At 49.0% G+C, this 25,149-nt stretch overlaps 1 protein-coding gene across 1 annotated transcript in view; it reads right to left on the bottom strand.

Annotated features, from left to right (window-relative positions):
- Positions 1-7,064: 7,064 nt before the first annotated feature.
- Positions 7,065-25,149, bottom strand: part of FAM167A (family with sequence similarity 167 member A) — a 46,815-nt gene continuing 28,730 nt past the window's right edge. The window contains exon 3 of the mRNA XM_007961651.3: positions 7,065-10,243. Coding sequence (XP_007959842.1) covers positions 9,980-10,243 — 264 coding nt within the window. The 3' untranslated portion in view covers positions 7,065-9,979. The remainder of the gene's footprint in view (positions 10,244-25,149) is intronic.

Raw genomic sequence — 25,149 nt, 5'->3', positions numbered from 1 at the left:
TCTTCTTTTCCTTTCCCTCCATCCTGCATCATCTTGGTACTGCCCCGTGTCTACACTGCAAGTCAGAGTCCACTGGTCAGGGTGTCCTTAGGGCTGCAGGCTGATGGGGTTTTGCAGGTCCACTCTGGATGGGGTGAGGAAGAATGACAGGCAATCACTAAGATCCCATCTGGAAATAGTCCAGTTCTCCTCTGCTTGGGGGCCCGGGCTAAGCTGGTACTTCTGTACCCTTTGGAGGTCAGGTTTGGCCATCTGACTTGTTTAGACCAAGGAAATGTGAGCAGAAATGACGTGAGTCACTTCCAGGTGGGGGCTTTAAAAGCTGGGGGTGGGGGAGGGAGTCGAGGAAGAGGGGACAAAGAGGAAAAGCAAATATCCCTGTTGGCTGTGACTGCCATAACAAAATACCACAGACTGGGTGGCTTAAATAACAGACATTTATTTCCTCACAGTCCTGGAGGCTGGAGGTCCAAGATCAAGGTGCTGGCAGGGTTGGTTCCTTCTCAGGCCTCTCTCCTTGGCTTGGAGGTGGCGTCTTCTCCATGTGTTTCCACGTGGCCGTCCCTCTGTGCGTGTCTGTGCCTTAATCTCCTCTTATGCAGACGCCAGTCAGATTGGATTACGACCCACCCATATGACCTCATTTTACTCAAGTTACCTCTTACGTAGTCCCATTCTGAGATGCTGGAGGTCAGGATTTCAACATGTGAATTTTGGGGGACATAATTCAGTGCACAATAGCAAGTGAAGCTTTATTGCCGGTGGTGGCAGCAGGCAGAGGTGTGGACAGTCCTCTTGAGAATCCCAGGCTTTCCAAAGCTCTTCCAACTGCAGCGATGCAAAAAAGGTGCCCTGCTGAGCTGGCTGAAATCCGGGCAGCTTTGGGGATGAGCTCTGTGAGTCACCTCTTCTCACAGCCTCTTCCCAGACACTGCCTGTCCCTGCCCTTCTAAGGGTTCTGTGAACTCCTAGTTCCTGAATCAGGTCCTTTCCTTCGTGGAAGACTGAGGGGGGCTTCCACTTTCTTGACCAAACCCAGACTGGTACAGAGGCAACAGGTTGGAGACACATTTGTCCTGCTCCAGGCTCAGGCGCCCCTCCCAGATGAGGTCCAGAGTGCAGTGGGTGGTGGTGCAGAGGTGAGCTCCCTGAGAGCCCTCCCTCCAGGCCTAGGCCGGGCCCATCTGGGTGGGTGAGTCTCTGGGAGAGAGACAAGGAGTATGGCTCGTCTCTAACTCAGGTTTCCCTTGGGACTCTGGCTGTTCTTTAGCAAATGCCCCTTTCTTAGCTTCAGTAGTCTTTGCATGGAGAAGGGGGTAAGGAATGAGCAGTGCAGGGCTCTCTGTTTAACAAATGGTTCAGGAAATACCCTCTTGTCCTGCAAACCTGCACTGAGCCTCACCAGATTCTTTCCTGGTAACCACCCTGCAGGCCGGAATGTTCAGCATCGATTTATCTCCTTGCAGTGAGTGGTGGATGACGGATTCCTACAGCCTGCAAATGCCTTTATTTTTTCTGACTAAAAAATAAAAAAATAGACAAGGGTGGGGTGTGGTGGCTCATTCCTGTAATCCCAGCACTTTGGGAGGCCAAGGTGGGTAGATCACTTGAAGTCAAGAGTATGAGACCAACCTGGCCAACATGGTGAAACTCCATCCCTACAAAAATACAAAAATTAGGCAGGTGTGGCAGTGCACACCTGTAGTCCCAGCTACTCAGGAGGCTGAGGCAGAAGGATTGCTTGAACCCAGGAGGCAGAGCTGAGATCCTATCACTGCACTCTAGCCTGGGCAACAGAGCAAGACACTGTTTCAAAAAAAAAAAAAAAAGATGAGGTCTCCCTGTGTTACCCAGGCTGGTCTTGAACTCCTGCGCTCAAGCAATCCTTCAATGTCAGCCTCCCAAACTTCTGGGATTACAGGCATGAGCCACCATGCCTGGCTCAAACGCCTTTTTCCCCTTTTAATTAAAAAAAAATTGATGTATAATAATTGTACATATTTATGGGGTACATAGTGATGTTTCTGTACATTCCATGTCTAATGATCAAATCAGGGTAATTAGCATATCCATCACCTCAAGCATTTATCCTCAAAGAAATGATAAATGTTCCAACACATCTGAGGTTTCTCTTCCTGAATCAGTTTCCTTTGGAGACCGCCTAGCTGTCTCCACTGCTGTTTGCTTTGAGCCTATGAACAGGGTACTTAAAAACAGCCCTGTCTGAAACCTTCAATCTGCTGAGCAGCTCACATCAGATAGGGCCTGGTTACGACACTCCTGTCTGCTCTGGTCACTGCCAACCTCCTCCTCTTCTGCCCGCCCAACTCCTTCCCCGAGTCGTCCAGGCCACAGACTTCAGGCTTTGACATGGAGAAGAAGCCCGTGGGAAGTGCTTCTGGTCTTGAGAAGTCAAAGGGGTGTGTGTAAACAGAGTTTACCCCCTTTCCAAACATAAGAGAGATGACATCTCTGAGAGGTCAAGGAAGCCACAGTTTGACTGATATCACCAGCCATGGGGCAGGGCACCTGGCTACTCTCAGCAGGGTGCCAGCAACTAATGTGGCAGCAGGCCGAGTCTCTGAATGGAGAAGCTGCACCACATCTGAATTGTCGCTCCCACTCTCCCCATACTCTGGTCACCACCTGTTCAGTCTCGGTCTCTCCTGGACTTACCCTGGCAACCCCAGGTCGTGTGGAGACGGCTGGCCACGCACCTACCTCCAGCTCTGTTGGCTCTCCTGGCCCGTGGCCTCTCGTCCCTCTTCCCGCCTGACTCAGTCCAACACTAAGACTGCTCCTTTGCAAAAAAAATTCACTTTTGCTGTTTCTATCCTCTGCCACCTGCTTGGCAAATCCTATCTCCCACTGCCTGCCTGGTCTCTGTATTGGAACGTCTGTATTGGAACTTGTAAATATTGCTGAAAAAATAAATCACTCCACCAGGCTTGCTGGACACACCCCACATTTATGACCACAACCTCAAGTGGGCAACCCCGCCACCAGACCAGACAGTCCATCTTCCCTTTCCTAATTAACTCACCCGTTCTCAGGTAATCATTTCAAAAATGTCTTTGCAGACCTCCGATATCCCACCCCCTCCAACTCACTTCCCTATTTCACAGACAAATAGGCTCCCTTCCTCTACGCCACTGATGTTGTTATTGAAAAGGGGTCCTGATCCAGACCCCAAGGGAGGGTTCTTGGATCTTGCACAAGAAAGAATTTGGGGTGAATCCACAGAGTAAAGTGAAAGCACGTTTATGAAGAAAGTAAAGAAACAAAAGAATGGCTGCTCCACAGGTGGGGGCTGCTTGACTGGGCACATTTATAGTCATTTCTTGATCCTATGCTAAACAAGGGATAGATTATTCATGGGTTTTCTGGGAAAGGGGTGGGGAAATCCTGGAACGGAGCAGAGGGTTCCTGCCCTTTTTAGACCATGTAGGGTAACTTCTGGCCTTTGCCATGGCATTTGTAAACTGTCACGGGGCTGGTAGGAGTGTCTTTTAGTAGCTAATGCATTATAATTAGCATATAATGAGCAGTGAGGGTGACCAGAGGTCACTTTCATTGCCATCTTGGTTTTGGTGGGTCTTGGCTGGCTTCTTCACCACATCCTGTTTTATCTGCGGGGGCTTTGTGACCTGTATCTTGTGCCGACCTCCGATCTCATCCTGTGACTAGAAATGCCTAACCTCCTGGGGATGCAGCTCAGCAGGTCTCAGCCTCATTTCCCCCAGGCCCTGTTCGAGCCGGAGTCGTCCTGGTTCCAACGCCCCTGACAGTATCAGTGACGGGCACCCCTTTAGCTGCACCCTGCACCCTGCCTTCTTGCCCCAAGGAGGAAGTGCCCGGCCCTGTTCTCGGAGCCCGGTCTTCACTCGCACTTGCCGGGGACTCTCTCCCCTCCTCCAGAGCTGCACTGCTGTGGCCATCCTCTTCCCTGTGCACATCGTCTCCCTTTCCACAGGCACTGACCTATCTCAGATGCCAACACCTTCAATATATTATACGTTGTGCTGAGAAAACCCCAAGCCACTCTCTGGACCTTATCTATGTCCTTGTCCAACTCCTTGTCTCTGCTCCCTTTATGGCACATTGATGCAGCAGGATGGTCCTTATTTCCAGCCTCCATATCCTCACTTCCTACCTCCTCCTCAACCCTGGCCTTACCACTGTGCTGAGATGGCCATCTCCACCATCACTGCCATCATGGGGGAGGCGGGGGGCGGGGGGCTCCCTCTTGCTGAAGCCAGTGTCCACCTCTCTGTCCTCTTCTTCCTTGATGTCTTAGCAGCATTGGTTTAGACGACTCTCTCATTGAAACAGTTTCTTCCTAAAGGCTCTCAGATGCCCTGCTTTTCCTTCTACCTTACTAGCTGGATTTTTTGTTTTGTTTTGTTTTTAGTTTTCTTTTTGATTTTTGAGACAAAGTCTCCTTTTGTTGCCCAGGCTGGAGTGCAGTGGAGCGATCTCAGCTCACTGCAGACTTAACCTTCTAGGCTCAGGGCCCACCTTAGCCCCCGAGTAGCTGGGACTACAGCTACCTTTTTTTCCTAAGTATCCTCTGACCATGCCTCTTTCTCTGTCAGATCTTTAAATGTCAGGGTACCCAGGCTGCATGTTCACACTTCCACGAAAGCAAGCTGACTCAAAGAGGCAGGGGGCAGAATGGGGGGACTCGAGGCTGAGAGCAGGGGATGTGCTGGTGCAAGGGCTCAGGGTGTCAGTTAGGCAGGAGGAATAAATAATGAGCATTTGAGGTGATGGCTATGTTAGCTTGTTTCAGTCATTCCACATTGTACATATAGCAACACTTTGTACCCCATGAATACATACAATTAGAATTCGTCAGTATCCAGTGAAAGTAAATAAATGAATAAACACACGTTGGAGTCCCGAGGTTGCCGAGTGCAGCCTTCTTCTCTCCTACACTGCTTTCCCTTTTTTTTTTTTTTTTTCCTTTTTTTTTTTGGACAGTCTCGCTCTGTTGCCCAGGCTGGAGTGCAGCAGTGCGATCTTGGCTCACTGCAACCTCTGCCTCCCAGGTTCAAGTGATTCTCCTGCCTCAGCCACCCAAGTAGCTGGGACTACAGGCGCCGCCACCACACCCGGCTAACTTTTGTATTTTTAGTAGAGACGGGGTTTCACCATGTTAACCAGGATGGTCTCGATCTCCTGACCTCGTGATCTGCCCACCTAGGCCTCCCAAAGTGCTGGGATTACAGGTGTGAGCCACCGTGCCTGGCCGGTACAGTACTTTTAATATTATCTAACATCTGAATCCAGACTCCCAAATGTATGTCTCCAACATTGGCCCTTTCCCTGAACTCCAGGCCCTGTGTCCAACTCACTCCCCACCTGTATTAAATCGACATTTAAATATACCATGAACCAGCATCACTGCTGCCACCCCTCCGCCCCCATTCATTCTGAGTGAATGGCACCCCCTCTTCATCCAGCTGCCGACCGGAGGGTCATCCCTAGTTCCTCCATTTCCTTCACACTCCACATCTTAATTGTCCCCAAAGTATGTCCCCAAAGATGTCCCTAAGCAAATACCCATCGGACCACTCCTCACCCCCTCCACAGCTACTGCCCCATCTAGATCATGCTCACGTCCACTGCCCATGCCCCTAACTGCCCTCTGGGCTCCACTTCTGCCCCTCCTCTCCACTTACTCTCTACACGGCAGTAAGTACTTTCTACGTCGATCTTATGAAAGTTTAAATCACATCACATATCATTCAAAAACCCCAGAAAACTTCCTACACTACTAAAATACAATCCCAGCTCCTGACTCTGCCCTACCAGGCTGGAGAGCCCCCGCCAGCCTTTGCAGCCGCCTGCTGCGCTGGCCTCCCTCTGCAGACCTCGGGGCCTGGGACTGTCTTTTCCTTCCTGGAGCACTGTTTTTCCTGACCTCTGCACAATTGCCACTGCTGCCGGAATAGCTCTTCTCCAGGAAGCTTTGACTATCTGGGAAAAGCACCCCCCCGCCACACGGGGCGCTGTCTCACATTTTATCTTCTCCGTGGCACTAATAATGGCTGGATTTGTTTGGATGTCACATTCTCTTCCCTCTGGGCTGAAAAAGTGCGTGTGTGGTCCCACTGGCAGGGTGGAAAGGCCCTGGCTTCTTGAATGCCCTTTGAACCACATGGTCAGGGCAGATGGCAGATTCCCAAGTACCCACTCCCCACCCACCTCACACCCCATGCTCCCCCCAGCAGCTTATACTGTGTGCTGTGTGTGGAAAGAGACATCACAGGCACTCCTCTTGGTGTAGGCAGGGGATATCATCTCAAGGAATAGACAGAGATCTGCAATTGTTGTTCAGTTGTTCCTTCTACAAAATGGGATTATTGACACCTGCTTTGACCCTCTGACATAGGCCTTCGCTGAGAACACAGAGATGGGATCAATGAAAAACAGTGCCTTCCCTTGTCTGCTTTGTCTTCCAAAGGTTTCTCAAAGTGTCTTTGGACCACCTGTGTCCATCACCTGGGGCGTTTGTGAAGCCTGGAGCGACACAGCCAGAATCCCTAGGGCTGGAACCCAGTACTTCTCCTGGGAATATGCATTTGTGACAGCAGCCCAGGTGATTTTCATGCATGCTCGATTTTGAGGTTTAAGAGGTGCTTTAAGTGGCTGAAAAAATTTCAGGCAATATGATCACCTTTGGAAAAGGCCACTGGAGGAGAGTAGGTTTACTTTGGCTCTGGCTTCAGTCAAATTCAGGAATAAAGACTGCATTTTTTAACTCTACATCAGCTCGCCTGTGGAACTCCTGATGGTAATAACCACCAAGTAGCTTCCTCAAGGGAAGACACAAGAAAGCAAGAAGAGTGATTTGGGTGAATCCTTTCTTTCATCCCATGCCTCCATCTGGTTGCAAAAATCCTTCCTTCCCTCCCTCCCTCCCTCCCTTCCTTCCTTCCTTCCTTCCTTCCTTCCTTCCTTCCATCTGTTGTCCATCCACCCATCTGTCCATCCATCCATCCATCCATCCATCCATCCATCCATCCATCCTTCCTTTCTTTAAGTGCTTGGCCCTGTGTGTGCTATAACACGGAAAAGCTAAAAGGACAAGCATTTTTCTCTCCTTTTTTTTTTATATGGGTATCTTCTATTGAAGTATTTTTATTTCACTTTTTCTAACAGCAATATAGAAACAAATAATCATAAAAAATAAAAGTATAAATTGTCCATCGATTATGTAATAGCACTTGGTATTGCTACAGGGAGTGGGTCTTGGACTCGGTCAGGCATTGTCAAGCCTGCCCAGGCCCTCCAGGCCTCTGTGATGGCTACTGAGCCCCTGAAGGCATCAGACATGACCACACACAGCAGCGTTGGTGGAGACTTCACGTTTTATGCCCGGGGATGCTTGGGGATGCAGAGAGATGGATGGATAATGAGTACAACTGCAAACAGCACTGTACACATGGTGAGCCAGGAGGATGGGACGGAGGTTAGGCCAATGTTGCTGCTGACTCAGAGACCCACGGAGAGCAGGGACTTCACAAAGCTGAATGAATGTGGTTCGTTGTGTTCACTGTGGAAAGTAAGGAAGCCAGCCAACACTGGATGATGCTTAGAAAACATCGCTGTCCCCTCCACTTCTCATCTGGGGTCACCTCCTCATCCTATAATAAAGTTCTCTTAGGATAAGCTGAGCAAAATAGCTCAGACATTTAACCTATCCCCAAACATGTGTCTTGATCTTAGTTTCCTCCCAGAGAATGAAGAAAGCAAGCAAACACTGGGTTACCCGAGCAACTAAATCACTCAGTTGCATCCAACTTAATTGGATTGACTATATTCAACTAAATCTTTCCGTTTTAGTTGAACCCAGTGGTTTCAGTTACTGTAATGACTGATCTCTAAAAGAAAGAAAAACCTAATTTGGCATTTTTTTCAGAATATGGGATGGGCTTTCCTGCATGGGCTCAAGGATGTTTACGGTGTGTTCTCTGTCGTGTGAGTGGGGGTGTGTGTGTGTAGGTCAGCCCGAGACCTCAAGGGCTCATCTGGAAGGAGGCTGGCAGGAAAGGAATGCCTCTTCAGGACTTGGCAGTGTTTGTGCCGAGCTGTGAGGAAGGACAGCAGTGCATGGTCCTCAGGCCTGCAGACTTCATTGCATGGAGCATGGCAGACAGTAGATCTCGGCTGTGTTCTACCTACTTTGAAGGAAGCATAGAACTTCTGGCTCTTTGAAATTATAAAAAAGAGACCAAGTTCTTTTCTGTCTACTAGAGATCCTTCATTTGCATTGTCCTACTCTCAGCCCACAAAAGAAAAGGAACCTCTCCCCTATGTGGGTCATGATGTGTGGATGGACACGGGCCCCACTGAGATTACACAGGAAGAAGTCACAGTAGACAGAGCAGCCAGATGCCGTGCATAGACCATGGGACAGTGATTAGTGACACATGCCCTGTGGGGCCACTGTCCATGCCTTGCTCCACATTGACCCAAATGTTCTGAATTGCAATACTCTGGGAGATGTGGTGGGGGCTGAGGTGGAGAGTAGAGGGGTTGGCAGTGTGCGGGTTTGGCAAAGCATCAAGACCATCTTTGGGGTTGAAGTTCATTGACATGTGATCTACTAGGCATTATGAACAATGGTTTCACACATCAATATTCTACAGCCTGAACAGCTGTGCAACCTGAGGGAAGTCCTTCTCCCCCAAGTTTCACTTTGCTCCTTTACTAATGAGAGGACTCGACTAGATGGCATCAAAGGTCAGAAACACTTCTGATCTTAGGATTCTACCAGTCTGGCCGAGGTATGACCCCAGGTTGACCTCCCTAACCTGCTGGGGTCTTAACTTGCTGATCCTTAAGCCTGTTGTGAGGGATAAACTCTTAAAATCAAATCCTACACACTGTAGTTGACCTACACAAGTGGCTTCCCTATTTGGACAAAACTCAGTTATTAACAAGTGAACAACACATCAGTAACAGTCTTACTGGATTAAAACTAGTTGTTTAGGTCAGGCACAAAATCTAAAAGGAGGCTCAGGATGGGCCTCTGGGCTCCCTCGATTGTCTTTCCGGAGAGGGCAGTAAGGTGACACCACCAGAATCCACCAGGAGGCCCCGGTCACGCCCCTCCAGGAGAATTCAGTTATGGGAAATGCATTCAGGACCTGCCTGGTTCAGTCACCAGTGGTCTCCTAGGCTGTCACCCTGGGGTGTGGGTGGCAGTGAAGAGGCTCTTTGGAGATGCATGTGGCCAGGGGAGACAACAGGGACATCTGTGCTTGTTGCATCCAAGCTACGCTAGTGCCCCCATCACATGTCCCAGCACACGCCAGAATTTACAATTTACACAGCCTTGTAGTGCCAGGGTGGGAGACTGACAGCAGCCTGGGCCTCAGGCTCACCAAAGACTGGCTGCCAGCCATCGGGGCTGCATCTCCAAGTGCCCATTTGTCATAACTTTCGATTTTCCTTTCCTAGTAGGTCCCTGTCAATGTTGCTGAGTCATGTACTTAGGGTGAATTTGAGACAATACTTAGAGGACAGCAACAGCACGTGAGACAGGCACATGTGACATATCTAATTTCCCCAAGGCTCTTGCGGGAGAGCCTTCTGCAAGAACGACAGCTTTGTGGGGTAGCCTCCCTTTGGGAATCCCAGTTCATAGCACCAGTGATTCCAGGAAACAGGAACGTGACCACGGAGAGATGGATTATGGTGGGAACCCAGGTCTCATTTAATATCTGGTTGGAGCGGCCCTTCTGCAGAGCTCTTTGGGTATTAAGCAAGAGCCAGTCACAGAGACACTGGCACCCACACACAGGGCCCCTGGGAGAGCACCACTGAATAGGTCCTGGGGCCCTTGAGTCGCCAGTCCCAGGGACCCCTGCCTCTGGGAGACCCACTGGAGTAACTTGGCCTCAGCTTCCTCCAACACCCTCCAGCCCAAGCCCTCCGCTCCAGCCCCTCTGCCCAGTCTGAGGGCTCCTCAGCAGAGAGAGAACCTCCGAGAGTTGATGTTCATCTTGGTCACACCAATAAGCTTGAGTGGAGTGGAGAGGCTGAAGGAGGAGGCAAGAGGGGAGTCGCAGAAGAGGTCGGCCAGCTCGTCCCGCTCCTCCAGCTCGTAGGTGGCGTCGTTGAGCATCCTCCTGTGGAGGCGGCAGGTGTGCTCGATTTTCAGCTTGTTGATGTCGCTGCGCAGGCGCATGAGCTGTCTGGCCAGCTGCTGGTCCTGCAGCCGCATCTCTGTCTGGAAGGGAGGGGGAGCAGGCAGGGTTAGCAGAGAGTGGCTCCAGAGTCCCTGACAGGCACAGACTGGTTAGCGGGGCCCTGACTAATGTCTTAGATCATTAATTGGTCCGTCTAGAAATATGAGCACTTTCCCTGCTCAGGGAGGTGAAAAGACACAGAAAACAAGGTGACAAATGAAGGTGTACTTGCAAAACAATACTTTGTGCTAGGCTAGTTGCTATATCTAAATCTTTCTGAAAGACATGCATATTAGTCCTGGCTTGAGGATACTTCCAGTGCCTTCTCATTGTTTAGAGTTGCATTCAGATGAAGAGTATAAAGGAAAGCATAGGGTGACAGCTATCAAATTCAGGAGCATGGTTGCCTCTAGGTGGGAAGGAGGGACTGTGATTGGGAAAGGTATATGGGGGCTTTGACTGTGATGGCCATGTTTTCTTTCTTACGCTGGGGAGTGTCATGTTGTTACATTACTCTTTAAACATTTTAGAATGCCTGAAATATTTCTTAGTAAAGCTTTGAAACAGCCAAACAAAAATTGGTTCCTAGGTACTGGATGTTTTATTATGAAACAGTTCTAAGCCCTTTGGGTCTATTAACATGCAACAGTTAACCATCACTACAACCTGTGAAGTGACGTCACCATCATCACCTGCAGCTTATAGAGGAGGACGCAGAGGCACAGCCAGGGAATTAGCTGTGTCAGCTCACAAAGCTCATCCACAGCTGAGCTGGGCTGAGGAAACTGGACAGCTGGACTCCAGAACCCAAATGACTGACAATTAAGTTCTCCTGCTGCTCAAGGACGAGCTGCAGTATGGTGTATGGAGCTAGCTGAGTGCTTAGTGACCTTGTAGAAGGTTCCTAATATTTTTACTGACTTGATGTTTCCTACTGACGTGTAAACAAAAAATAAAATCCTAAGCCCCCCCCAACTGACTGAACAAGCCCCCTCTTAATCAAGAGGACCCCAGAGAAACCTGAAAACTGATTTCCCAGCAGTGATGGGATGGAGTTCAGACATGCTTTGTTATACCCACCTTGCTTTTGGAGTTTAGGCACAGCAGATCGGCATTAACATTGAAACAGATATCATAAGACTGACAAAACAGACTCTTTGTGGCAATAAGATACCAAATTCCTGCCTCTGGTATAGCATCATATAACAGATAGCAAACCCTGAAGAAAATACAAATATTTTACCCCAAAATATATTTCTTTGACATAGTTTGAAAGGCCCTGCAAAGCCATCTCTTGTGGGAGATATTTACATCTGTAGGGCATTTCCATTAATACAATCAAGACTTCCCTTTCTAGGCCTTTCCAAGATCTAGGAGAGATTAAATGAGAGTCTGGCAATTTTAAGGTCTGAAAAGAGACTTTTACCATCTATTTTCTCTAAAGGCTTCTAGCTGGAGGCTTCATCTACATAACAAGAACCTTGGCCTCCACAACCCTCCTTTGTCTTAAACATTTCTTTCTACGGACTTCAAGTCTTTAGATAAAACTTAACTCTTTCAATCAACTGCCAATAAAAATATCTTTGAATCTACTTAAGACCTGTAAGCACCCCCACCCTCCAAGCACCTTCAAGATATCCCACCTGTTTAGGCTGAACCAATGTATACCTTCTGCGTATTGATTTATGTCTTTGCTTGTAACTCCTGTCTCTCTAAAATGTGTAAAAGCAAACTGCAACTGGACCACCTAGGGCAAGCTTTCTCAGGACCTCATGAGACCGTTCCCTGGCCCCTGGTCACTTATATTGGCTCCGAATAGACCTCTTTTTTACAGAGTTTTTTCTGTTAACAAAGAGATGTGATAATAATTTCTCACCTGGCTTCACACTCCCAGTTTCCCAAACCCACTGTAAACCAAAAGTGTCTGAGACAGGTATCAACAATTTAGAAAGTTTATTTTGCCAAGGTTAAGGACGCATGTCTGGGAGGCAGGTCTATAACTTTCCTCAAAGATGATTTTGAGGGCCTTAATATTTAAAGGGGAAGGAGTGAATATTGGGGGAAGAGGAATAAATTTTTTAAAGGTGTAGGTAGATAAGAGACAAACGATTGCATCCTTTTGGGTCTTTGATCAGCCTTTGGTTGATCAGTCTTTGATCCACCGAATACACAATTTACCTGTGTGTTTAGAGTAGAGGAAAAGTCACTTATGCCTTAGTCTGGCTCACGGAATCTGCATTTTTATAGAAGATAACATAAACACAGGGCACGTGAAGCAATCAGATATTCATTCGTCTCAGGTGAGCAGAGGGATGACCGAGTTCTGTCCTTTGTCTCACACCTGAGAAGATCAGCTGTCAATTTCCTTTGCCAGGGTGAAATTCAACAGAACTGCTTTAGGGTACAGATCTGGGGGCCCAACAGGGAAGTTCCTTGTGGGTCATTTGTGAGGGAGGTATGTAGGTTTTATCTTTGCAGCTCTCTTATTTAGAAATAAAATGGGAGGCAGCTTTGCCTGATGCAGCTCCCAGCGTGACTTTTCCCTTTGGCTTAGTGATTTTGGAGTCCTGAGATGTATTTTCCTCTCACACCATCCACATGTTTAAGCCTGATGGGCCTCACAGCCACTCCTGAGGTACCAGCAGGACAGTCTGGGTCCGTATTTTACCAGTCAGGATGCTAGCTGGAGCTCAGAGGGCTGGCTTCTCAGTTGTGACATGGTACAAAGGGACTGGCTTAGTGCAGAGCATCTTCTGTAAGCAACACTTTGTCACTGAGACAGGTTGCCAACTGCTCCTACTTGACTCGAGATCTGAATCCTTCTCACTATTTCCTCTGTCTGCACTTGTAAGTGGTTATTGTTTTAGTATTTCTGCGACGTGCTCGGCTGTGCCATTTACCTAGTGCCTGGAGCCAAACCGATTTAGAAAAATGAGCCCTGAGATGCCCTGCAGTTATGCAAATGAAGGCAATGTTCTCACTTTCTCCCTGTTAGGTTTATAATAGAGCACGTTGCAGGGTAGAAAAATGAAGGGACCTTGCCAGCGAGCATCTCTATGTTCTTTTTTTCTCTTTCTCTCATTTTTTATGCACTTGTACAGATCTCTTTTCTCCTGTTTTCAGATATGAGAAAAATCAAGATAGAAAGTCTTACTTGGGAGCCAGCAAGGTATCTGATGGCAAAATTGGGATTCAAGTTCATAGCCACATTCATTAGTTTACTTTTCAATCCTTGGACCTCAAGGATTGAATAAACTCAAATTTACTGCCAATTAAATTCTATTGATCTAGAATAGCACCAATTAATGATGATAGGGTGGCTGGTCATTTGTTTTTTTGTGGTGTCCCTAACTGAGCTAGGTGCTACCTAAACCCTTCTGAAGGAGATGGGGGTCAAACCTGCCTGAAAGATACTGTCTGCGAACACCCATTGCCTAAATACAGTCATCTGTCACTTCTCTTTGGAGTGTTCTGTAATTTGACAATAGATCTTTTTGAAAAACTAGGAACCCTGTGCCTTAGATTTGAGCTATGGCCCCAGGAATTGCATCTTTGGTGTGAAAAGATCCTTTAAAGTCGGGGAATTGGGGGTGTGGCCAGGTGTCTAAGACTGTGAGATGCAGGCTGTGGTGGACACATCTCTGTGGGGCAGCAGGAAGGAAGGGGCTGTTTTTCTGTGGCTGACAGATCTGGTCAAAGGTCAGAGAACAATCTAGGCTTTAAGACCCATCAGAGGCAGCTAGAAAGAGGGCTGACGGTAAGGCCTGTGTCAGTTTCCATGGACTGGACAAAGGCCGCCTGGATGGCGTTGCCTTGCACGCCCCTGCTGTGCAAATGCATTCAATTCTGTGTAAGGGTGAAAAGAGAAAGCAAGCTGCAGCTTCAATAGGGATGGCGATTCCAGCCAGTCTCCCTGCTTGGGCCCTGAGAGAACACGAGGAGGGGGCTGGGAATCGCAACTTCCTCAGTGGGCTTTGGTTCTAAGGGCATCTCATAGCGTGAACATCTCGCTAGGATGCACTGTGGGTTCTAACATTTAGATGCTCACAATATACACTGTGTTGGGACCTCTGCACACAAATCAACAAATCCCTCTCCTGCCCCAAAGAACAGGGTTTGTTCCCGGGCTGCGGGAGCTCTGGCTGTGCTGGGCCCACGCTTGGCTGCTCCCTGGGCCACACAGGCATTTTGCAAAGGTGACTTTGCACCTTAAACACTAACTTGAGCCCCGATTAAGAGGTCACTGTGCTGTAATTGAACCAAATCCACACGAGTTTGGTTTTTCCCACAGCCTCTGAAGAAATCTGAGCAAAGTGTACAGGACTAAGAGGCTTAATTTGTTTCCAGAATTTTTTCTAGTTGTGATAAAATCCATACAATATAGAAGTTATCATCTTGACCATTTTTAAGTGTACAGCTTGGTGGCGATTAAGTACATTCACATTATTGCGCAACCTCCATGCATCTCCAGTGCTCTTTTCATCTTTCCAAACAGACTGCACCCATCAAACACTAACTCCCCATCCCCCTCCTCCAGCCCCTGGCACCCACCCTTTTACTTTCTGTCTGTATAAATATGACTCCTCTAAGAACCTCACAGAAGTAGAATCACACAGTATTCGTCCTTTATGACCGGCTTATTTCGCTTAGCATAACGCCCTCTGGTTTCTGATGACTAAGAAGCTTTTCATAAATTAATCTTTTTAGAGATTTGCAATGAACATATGTCTTTGCTGGTCCTGTGTGGAGTTAGTCGGGAGGATGGCGGTTGCCAGGGAAGGCACAGAGGGCTGTGCCAGTTCAGGAGAGCAGGTCTGAGCCGGGGCTGGAGTCCCTCCTCCTGTTTTCCCTTCAAGCTCTGCCAAGGGGCCCCTTGGAGGCGGGGATGACAACACAGCCCTGGCTGTGACCACACATGTTTGACACAGATTGTTCCATCGTGTTTTCCCACAACTCTAGATGGCAGGTATGATTTCAATCTGTCTTACAGACAAGGAAACTGTCTCAGCGAAGTTAAGGAACTGCTCAGGGCCAGCCAGCCTATGAATGGTGGCATCTGGACCACACTTGGGCCTGTCAGCACCCAGAGCGGGAGGACTCTCCCGGGCTCCTGTCTGCTCAGAGGAGAGCTGGGCCCAGGGGTGGCAGAAAGGGAACATCCACAGCCCTAGGTTAGAACCCAGGTTCAAACTGAGCTCCACTCCTTACTCCCTGCCACCTGGAACTTCTGTGTCCTCATCTGCAGAAAAGAGATAAGGCCTCTTCTCACCTCTTCCAAGGACAATGAGAATGAAATTCAACAACAAATAGCACGCCAGAAAATATGAACCATGCTGGCCAAATCAAAGGAAGAGGTGCTCCGTCACTTAAGTCCTTTCTCTCCAGGCCACGGCACAGAACATGGAACCCGGCGAGGACCTCCCAGTTTTAAGCCCTCATTAAAGAGCCCGAGAAGCTGGCCAAGGTGGCTCAACTCTCAGTGTGGGTTTCATGCCGTCCCTGGCAAAGGCTCTACCATAGGATGTGCCGATTTCCAGTCCCCGCTCCCAGCGTGGCCTGGTGTCTGTCTGAGAACAAAAGCACTTGCTGAATTCTCAGAGGTGCAGCCTGTAATCCCAGCAACCCCATAATTAGGGCACAGAACTTGTTGAAAGGGAAGAGATGTCATTGGTTGGGGGCTGTCAGAGCACTGTGGTGACAGGGTGTCCCCACCAGGGTTGGAAGAAGTGACGGGTGGCAGCCACACGTGGCCCCTTTGAAACAGCTGTGCTTGTGATCTGTGCTACAGATGTTTGGTTTTTTGAGGCAGACAAGAATACTCATTAAGATGTGAGCCACTGCACCTGGGTGAAGTGTTGAAATGTTCTAAAATTATATGTGATGATGGTTGCACAACTCTGAAAACACGAAAAACCACTGAATTGCACACTTCAAACGGGTGAATTGTATGGTATGTAAAGTTTATCTCAATAAAGTCTTTTTGAAAACATTTTAAAGACCAATTAAAAAAAAGAGAGCGAGTGAGCCAGGTTGTTTCTCAAGGTAGAAGGCAAACCCCCGAGGGCAGGATTAAGTCACTAAAGACAGTAATTAAATGGCTCTGGAAGAGGACAGAGATTTCCTTACTTCCAAGCTTTACTTGGTGAGGGGAGGGCATGGCAAGGGGGCTGGAGGAGACGGGCAAGGAGGCCCTGGAAGAAGGGCCCAGAGAGGAAAAATGCAAGGGGAAGGTCAGCTGAGGACATTCAGGTCATATTAAAGTCTAATGCATCAAGCCAGTGGTTTGCTGGGGGGTCTCTCTGGACCTGGGGATTTTCCTGGGGAGTCAGAAGAGCTCACTCCTACCTTGGAGGTGGGTGGAATAAAAAAAGCCGTAGAAAAGGTGTGGGAAACAGCATGGTGGGTCCTGGAAAGTTAAACAGAATTACCACATGACCTGGCAATGTCACTCCAGGTACACACCCCAAACAAAGGAAGGCAAAAGCTAGAACCAGCATTTGTACATCCATGTTCACAATCGTGAATAGGCAGAACCAACCCAGTGCCCTCCACGGATGAATGGATCCACGCACTGTGGTCTATCCATAAAGTGGACTATTATTCAGCCTTGAAAAGGAAGACAGCTCTGGCACATGCTATAATATGGATGAAGCTTGAGGACATTATGCTAAGTGAATCAGCCAGACGTAAAGGCCAAATACCGTAGGATTCCACTTAGAAGAGGTTCCTAGTGTAGTCCGATGCATAGTGATGGAAAGCAGGATGGTGGTGCCAGGGGCTGGGGAGAGGGGATGGGGAGTTAGTGTTCAGTGAGCACAGAGTTTCCATTTGGGAGGATGAAGTTCTGGAGATGGGTGGTGGTGACAGCTGCACAGCAATGTGAATATACTTAGTGAACTGTACATATACAATTGTTAAAATGGTACATGTTATATTATGCATATTTTACCACCATGTAAAAAAACAACAGTAGAGTCTGCAAATTTAGAGTGATCAGTTCAACCCAGTTTGCCCAGGACCTACCTGGCTCTAGCACTGAGAATCCTGCATCCAGGGAACCTCCTTAGTCCTGGGCAAATAGAGATGGCTGGTCAGCCTGCCTGTAGCAAGCATGGCTGCAGGCGCTGGGGAATGCGGGCCCAGCCTGGACAGCTGGAGGGTGGTCTCAGTGGTGCTGTCTCTAGCCTGAGTGGCACTGGAAGCTGACGAGACCCTGAAGAGTAGTCTGAGAGGTAGAAGGGCCTCTCTGTGGGGTGATTGGAGATGGAGGCCACAGAAGGAGGGTATTGGACCAATTGGCAAAAAAAAAAAAAAAAAGAGTATTTTGTTGTTTGCCAAAGGCCCGAGATGCTGGCTGGGGTGACTCAACTCCCAGTGTAGGTTTCATGCTGTCCCTGGCAAAGGCTGTACTGTAGGATATGCATTTGGGAAAGGCAACATTTGAGTGGCATTTGCGTCCTTACTCAACATCCCCTGGCTGATCTGTGTTCACTTGCTTGGTCTAAAACACTGAGTGATTTCTTCATATTCAAGGGAAGCAAATACTTTTATTCTTAGTCGCCAATGAGATCTGCTCGAATACTTTCTCTGATCCCAGGGACTGATGTCTATGGGTCTAAAACCACCCAAAGATTTTAGGAATTAAAATTTTAAAAAAGGACAGGTACTATCATCAGAGCGAAGAGGCAACCTACAGAATGGGAGAACATTTTTGCAATCTATCCATCTGACAAAGGGCTAATATCCAGAATCTACAAAGAACTTAAACAAATTTACAAGAACAAAACAAACAACCCCATCAAAAAAAGGGCAAACGATATGAGCAGACACTTCTCAAAAGAAGACATTTATGCAGCCAATGGACACATGAAAAATGCTCATCATCATTGGCCATTAGAGAAATGCAAATCAAAACCACAAGGAGATACCACCTCACACCAGTTAGAATGGCGATCATTAAAAAGTCAGGAAACAACAGAAGCTGGAGAGGATGTGGAGAAATAGGAACGCTTTTACACTATTGGGAGTGTAAATTAGTTCAATCATTGTAGAAGACAGTGTGGTGATTCCTCAAGGATCTAGAACTAGAAGTACCATTTGACCCTGCAATCCCATTACTGGGCATATACCCAAAGGATTAAAATCATTCTATGATAAAGACACATGCACACTTATGTTCATTGTGGCACTATTCACAATAGCAAAGACTTGGAACCAACCCAAATGTCCATCAATGATAGACTGGATTAAGAAAATGTGGCATATATATACACCATGGAATACTATGCAGCCATAAAAAAAGGATGAGTTCATGTCCTTTGCAGGGACTTGGATGAAGCTGGAAACCATCATTCTCAACCAACTATCACAAGATCAGAAAACCAAACACCACATGTTCTCACTCATAAGTGGGAGTTGAACAACAAGAACATATGGACACAGGGAGGGGAACATCACACACCAGGGCCTGTTGGAGGGTAGGGGGCTTGGGGAGGGATAGCATTAGGAGAAATGCCTAATGTAGGTGACGGGTTGATCGATGCAACAAACCACCATGGCATGTGTATACCTATGTAACAAACCTGCACATTCTGCACATGTAACCCAGAACTTAAAGTATGATAAATAAAATAAATAAAAAATAAAACAAGACATGTAATCGTCAGACCACTGGGAGCACAAGGAGCAACTCTATGAAGGCATTACCTTTAACCCACCACGGTTTCTGCTTCCTAAAATAAAGGCAATGCACAGACCGCCAGACAGGTCCTTCCCTTTCCAACAAAAGTCTTACCTGAAGCCCTATTAATAATTTGCCTTTCTTCTGTCATCTAATGCTTCCATTCTCTGAAGAATGTGGCTGTGTGCACTTTGGCTTATGGAACCCTCTGTTCTTTTAGTTTGGTGAAATAAGGGTTGTGATGGCAGCAAATCTGAAAGCACGTTTGGGGCAGAGATTTCTGGATGCATCTTTAAAGCTGGCTTGAGAGAAATCCCAGTGCACAGGGGCCAGCCAGAGGTGAGAGAGCGCTGTCCTGGACAGCATGGTAATTAGCCCAGAACTGGGCAGCAGACAGAAACCCAAGGTGGCGAAGGGCATTTTGTCTGGTCCCTTCGTCTCAGGCTCTTATCTCTCCTATCCCAGCCTAATAGCTATAATGAGTCTCTGATGCATGCTGAAAAGAGGCTGCGTGTAAAATCCAGGCTGTTTTTGCCAGCTGTATGTGCAGGCCCAGAACATGTTCCACTGTCCCACGATTTGGGAATGAGACTCACAGTTCTTGAACCCTGGAAACAATTTGTGTAATCACTTTCCTTATCTTATTTAACTTCACCTGCAGGTCTGCCTTATTATTTTCATCAGTGTTGTGTAGGAGAATCCACTTAGAAGCCTGGGTAAAATTGTATTACATGATGTCAGGTTTGGTCCCTGAGAAAGAGCCAGATGAACGCTGGCAGGAAAGAAAGCAGGAGTGCCCTTCAAGTGCGCCGCTGAAGGGCAACCGGAGGTTCCGGGGAAATGTGAAGAAAGAAACGCAAACACCCCTAGGAACCAGGCTGGTCTTGTGAATTGATTTCCACGGGAAGGCTGGAGCTTGTTTCGCAGAGGTCTCTATTCTGGGAGGCTGTAGCCCAGCGGGAGGGAGCTGGAGCTGACTCTCCTGGCGAGTGGAGGCCGCACGCACGTTCTGCGGCCTGGGGCCCGCAGGGCGCAGACTCTGAGCCTGGCTGGTCCTGGGTTCTCTTTCGGGCCCCTGGCCAGGGGCTGTGGGTGGGAGGGGGACAGGTGCAATGGCTCCTGTCACTGGGCTGACTCAGCATGCAGGAAGGAGACAGCAAGATGACTCCATCTGAGCCAGTCCTCCAGGGATCCTCCCTGCCAGGGGCTCCTGTGCCCCCTGGGGAATCATGAGTCTACTGGGAGGGAGAGACTACAGCCCCAGAGCTGGGCAGAGAGCAGGAGGCTCTTCGGGCCCTGCCGAGGACTCCACAGCAAGAGCCAAGCTCTACCCCTGTGATGAGGCCTTTGATTTTTCAAACTTGGAAGGTGTGCGCCAAACTACACCTTCCGGGGTGAGGCTGGCCTTTGGGAAGGACAGGGGTGCATTCTGAAGAGCCCGTGATCTGCCGCTAGGGGCTCTGGGTTCCAGGCCTAGTGCAGCCTCTGATGACATGAGGGACTCTGGACAGGCGGCATGTGCCCTTCGCAGAGACAGGGTGGTGATCACCTCCCTCCCCTCCCATCAGATTGCATCTTGGAAGTGAGGGGGTTCTGGAAGCTGTACACCCAAGAAAGGCATTATGTGCCCGAGAGAGCGCAGGAGAGATGTGACTGCTGCTGGCAGGGTGATGAGAGGCCCAGATCAGTGTCACTGGCACCCACCCCTGCACCTGGGTCCCCTGCACCTCAGCTCCCAGCATCTGGGACTCCTCTCTGCCTGCCTCCCCCTCACTCAATCTGTCTCCACTCAAGAGGCTGATGGGCAGGTCTCCTCACTTCTTCAAACCTTTCAAGGTATCATGGGACCCTCCTGTTCCCTTGACCTCTCCAGCCTCCTCTCTCCCACCCTGATGCCCGTGCCCCCGCAGGGCAGCCACACTGGGCTCTGTCCCCTCCTCTGTGGTCCCTTCTCCACCTGTCACCCTTCAGGACCAGCTCAGCCTTTGTCCCCCTCCCTGCAGAGGGGATGACAGCCCCATGGGCGCCTCCTACCACTGCCCCTCCGTGCAGCCTCCACCATGGCACCTACGTGTGGGCATCCGTTTCATCTTTTATCATGTGTCTCCCACTAGATGACAAAACACCAGAGACACAGACTGTGTTTTCCAGGGGCCACCACAGTGCCTGGGGCCTGCTCTGGTGATCAAAAGCCATTTGTTAGATGAATGAATCAATGAATCATTCCATTACTTAAATTTCCCCAGAGCCAAGTCTTGATTTTCCACACTCCATTACCCAGTACCTGTCTCCATGGCTGGGACAGTCCTAGAGAAATCACTCCTCCCTCTGCTACCCGGGCTGACCGCTACCCTCTGGGATCTCCCGCTGCCCCCAGCCCTGTGGAGAGGCAGCCAGTAGAAAGGACAGAGGAGCAGCCCCTGGTTCAAAGTCCTTCTCCACAACTCGCTGGTGACGCCATCCTGGGCGAGCCACGCCACACCTAAGTCTCAATCTCCTCATCTGCTAAATGAGCATAATAGTACCCACTTATCGATAATAATTGACAATAAATAAATGGGCACACTACTGATCACTTGTGAGAATTAAATAAGCCCATATACACACATTTAGAAGAGGACATTGAGTTCCAGAATTACTAGTTCCACTGTATCCCGTTTTCATACACAGAACCACACAGCAAACCCTTCAATTACGTTTTCACTTCCCATGTGGTGCTCGCCCCACCTCCTGGCTGTGGGGTCCCTGTGGGAACCTTTTTTGCTACTCACGGCCTGGCTCAGCGCGGTCCCCAGCCCAAGCTTCACCTGCCTTTACTGAGTGCTCCCTTATCTCTGACGACTGTACTGCCCGTCGCACGTCACCAAGCATGTTCCGGGGTTGGGTAGGGCTGTGTTATCGTCTCTATCACCAAGTGTTGCCAACGTCAGAGAGCCGGTAATGCCAAAGCACTTCAGACTGGAGATGCGGGGGGGACCCTCCTGCTCAGGGGTGTCCTTAGCTTGCACATAAGGAGGGCCAGGCCCACCACTAGGGACCAAGGCCTTCCTCAACTTCCCTGCCACTCCTCTGGAGAGCAAGTGGGGGCCCCCGTGAGGCCAAGCAGCCAGTCCCAGGACTGCTGCTCCCGCCAGGCTGTGAGCACGGCCCAGGCATGGCTGTTCCTGGTGGGACCCTGGCAAGACCTGCAGGAAGACCTGGCCCCCTCACCTCTGTGCGCTCGGCCATGCTGCTGGGGGCCTCTGGGCCAGTCGGTGGAGGGAGAGAAGACATCCCTAGCAGGGGCCGCCTTCTTGCTCTGACAGGAGCTCCCCTGCGTGGCCTTCTCAACTTCACCTGCAGGAAGGCCTCCCCCATCTGCAGGCAGGAACTGGAGCTTCATCACATGAAACTGGAAGCTTTAGCCAAGGTGACAACTGTCCTATGGAAACAGAGGGCCTAAGTGCCCTGGGGTCACCCAAGAGCCCTCAGAAGACCCTGGGGCGCAGCTGGTGGGATTTCTAGGCTTTTCTCGGGTTCTCTATCCCCTGGTTTGGAAACAGATGTAGCGGAAGCTTCACATCTGATGCTGAGCGAGAACCAGCGAGGAAGGTGTCAGCAGGCTGCTGACCTCGAGGGAGGGAGAGCTGAGGGCAGGACATGAGCTGCTGGAGTGGGACCCTGTGGGAGTAATTAGGGGTCCCAGGCACCTGCAGTTGCTATAGATTCCCGCCTGCACCTCCAAAGGGAAGTGAAGCGAATCTATTTTCTGCCTCACCCTCCAGGCTAGTTTGAGGCTGCTTTGTTCTCCGAAGTCACTTCATACTCCATTACTCGGGTACCTGTTTTCTTGGGAAGAACATGCTTTGGGCTTCAGCTGCCAGGGGCCTCACAGTTTCCTACAGCATTGTGGGTGAATCCAGACCCACTGCAGGGCTTTGAGGTCAGGCAGATCTGAGTTCAAATTCCTGCTCTGCTGGTTGATCTCGGGCAAGATTTTTAACCTCAGTTTTCTCATCTGTGAAATGGGGATAGTAATCGTGCCTACCCAGAAAGGTTGCTGTGGCTATTGAATGATGTGAGGCGTGTGTATAAACATGTGTAATACAGCATCCAACCATCCCAGGGCCCCAGCAACTGCTCAGTGCCCTAATGCTGCTCATTCCCCTCCTCCCTGCTCAAAGAGCTGCCAGGTAGGGATTTATTATCCTCATTTTACAACCACAAAACCAAGAAGGCTTGGTTAATTGGTTTACCTAAAGTCACACAACTAGGATATGGTAGAATCTGACTTGAAGTTGAATCTAATTACAAATAGTATGCTTTTTCGACAGCACTCTTGACCAGTTAATGAGCCAGTTGCATTAGAATCACGTGCAGGTACTTGTTAACACCTCAACACCTACCCAGGTTTATGGAATCTGAATTTCCATGGAGGGCTGGGAGGGATCTGCACTTTTAGCAAACGCTCTGATTGCCTCACCCCATAGTCCCTACCCCATATTGTGGTGTGCTGTTATAATGGGGAGGGTGCCCATCAGAGGAATTGGGTATATTATTATAGAAGAAACGTGAATGGGAAATAAGAAGCTTAATGCAATTACATGGACAGGCATGGATCTGGCTGCCGAGCAAGTGAGGAATTTGCATACTTCCCTTTGGTTAATTTCATCATCCACTCAACACGGCCCTCAGCTCACCAGATCATCTCAGAACTCAACTTTCTCATTTAACCTCAGTTTTCTCATCTGTGAAATGGGGATAGTAATCGTGCCTACCCAGAAAGGTTGCTGTGGCTATTGAATGATGTGAGGCGTGTGTATAAACATGTGTAATACAGCATCCAACCATCCCAGGGCCCCAGCAACTGCTCAGTGCCCTAATGCTGCTCATTCCCCTCCTCCCTGCTCAAAGAGCTGCCAGGTCAACTTACTGCATCTCTATTAAAACTTTTGTCACACCGTGCCGCTGTGTTTATGTGCCTGTCTTCTCCTTGGAAGGGAAACTCCACAAAGACAGGAACCCTGACCCATCCACCTTGGCCTCACCCCACCCCAGCGTGGAAGCCAGGCGGCTGCTGAATGGACATGGGGCTGGATGAAAAGACTCCCACCTGCCTCTCACAGCCCCAGGATCGCTATTGCAGTGCTATTGAGCTGCTGTTCCAGTGAGGTGCTGCCGTGGGGATCCTCCAACTCCCTTCTCCTTGACCCTGCAAGACAGCCAGGAAAGGGAGAGCGGGCAGGACCTCCCGGTTGGCGTCAGCTGCAGCTCCCTGGCCAGCAGTCCCACCTCATCAGCTCTCACATCCAACAGGAATGTTGGGAGACTGAAGGCCTTATTTTTTTAATTCTAGGAGATTCTATGCCTTAAAAAAATCTGTAGAGTACAAGGTGAAAAATGCACACCGAGTACATTGGCAAGGGAGAGAAGAGCCTGGCGCTGGCGCTTTTGTTTCTTTGCTCTTTTAATATTCTCTTTTCCCCTTGATGATACATGATATATTCCTATTTTAGGAATTTTGAAAACTATAGAAACGTCAAAAGAATAATATTACCACTCAGAAATAACGATCATCAAGTTATGGTGTATTTCCTTTGCTGGTTCTTTTGTTTATAAATTCTTTAGTAACTCCCCGAAAGGCCTCATCTGCCCAGATGAATAGAACAGGAATCTTCCTCCTGTAGGGCTGGTGCCAGACAGGCTGAAAGCCCCGGGCTATGCAGAGAAGACTGAGCCTTGGGTGAATAGAGGCTGGGACTAGAAATTCTCCTGTGAACCAAATCCCTGCTCAGCCAGTGCCTTGCTGATGGCTCTGAGCAACTTGCTATCTTCATCCTGAAACAGTACAGCTGCCCAGCCCCTGCTAAATGGTTACGAGGCATTGCTAGCAACCTCCTGTGTGACCTTTTGCAAGTATCCTGTTCCGAAGGGTTGAAGCACAGGCTTTCTGGCAGCTCAGGGCCTCCTGACTTGGACATCTGATGTGCCTAGAGCAAAGGAAAGAGATCTGGATCCAGAGCCGAGTGATGTGTGTCTGTGTCGTGGCGTAGCCACATCCTTGCATATGACCTTGGTCAAGCCACTTTAAACTTTCTGTCCCCCAGTTCTATCACCTTTCTGAGCCTCAGTCTTTCCTCTGTAAGATGGGAATAGCAAATACTTCCAAGTCTTCACAAAGGATAGTGTATATGGAAGTCTCCCTAGATGGGGGGTATCAACCTGGCTGCATCGCCCATTTCCCATCAAAGGACGCTTGGTGAGTATGACCTGCCATTTGGCCATACT

Source organism: Chlorocebus sabaeus, chromosome 8, assembly GCF_047675955.1.
Source record: "Chlorocebus sabaeus isolate Y175 chromosome 8, mChlSab1.0.hap1, whole genome shotgun sequence".
Classification (NCBI taxonomy): Eukaryota; Metazoa; Chordata; class Mammalia; order Primates; family Cercopithecidae; genus Chlorocebus; species Chlorocebus sabaeus.
Note: the sequence above shows the minus strand (reverse complement) of the source record. Positions and strands in the feature narration are given on the sequence as shown.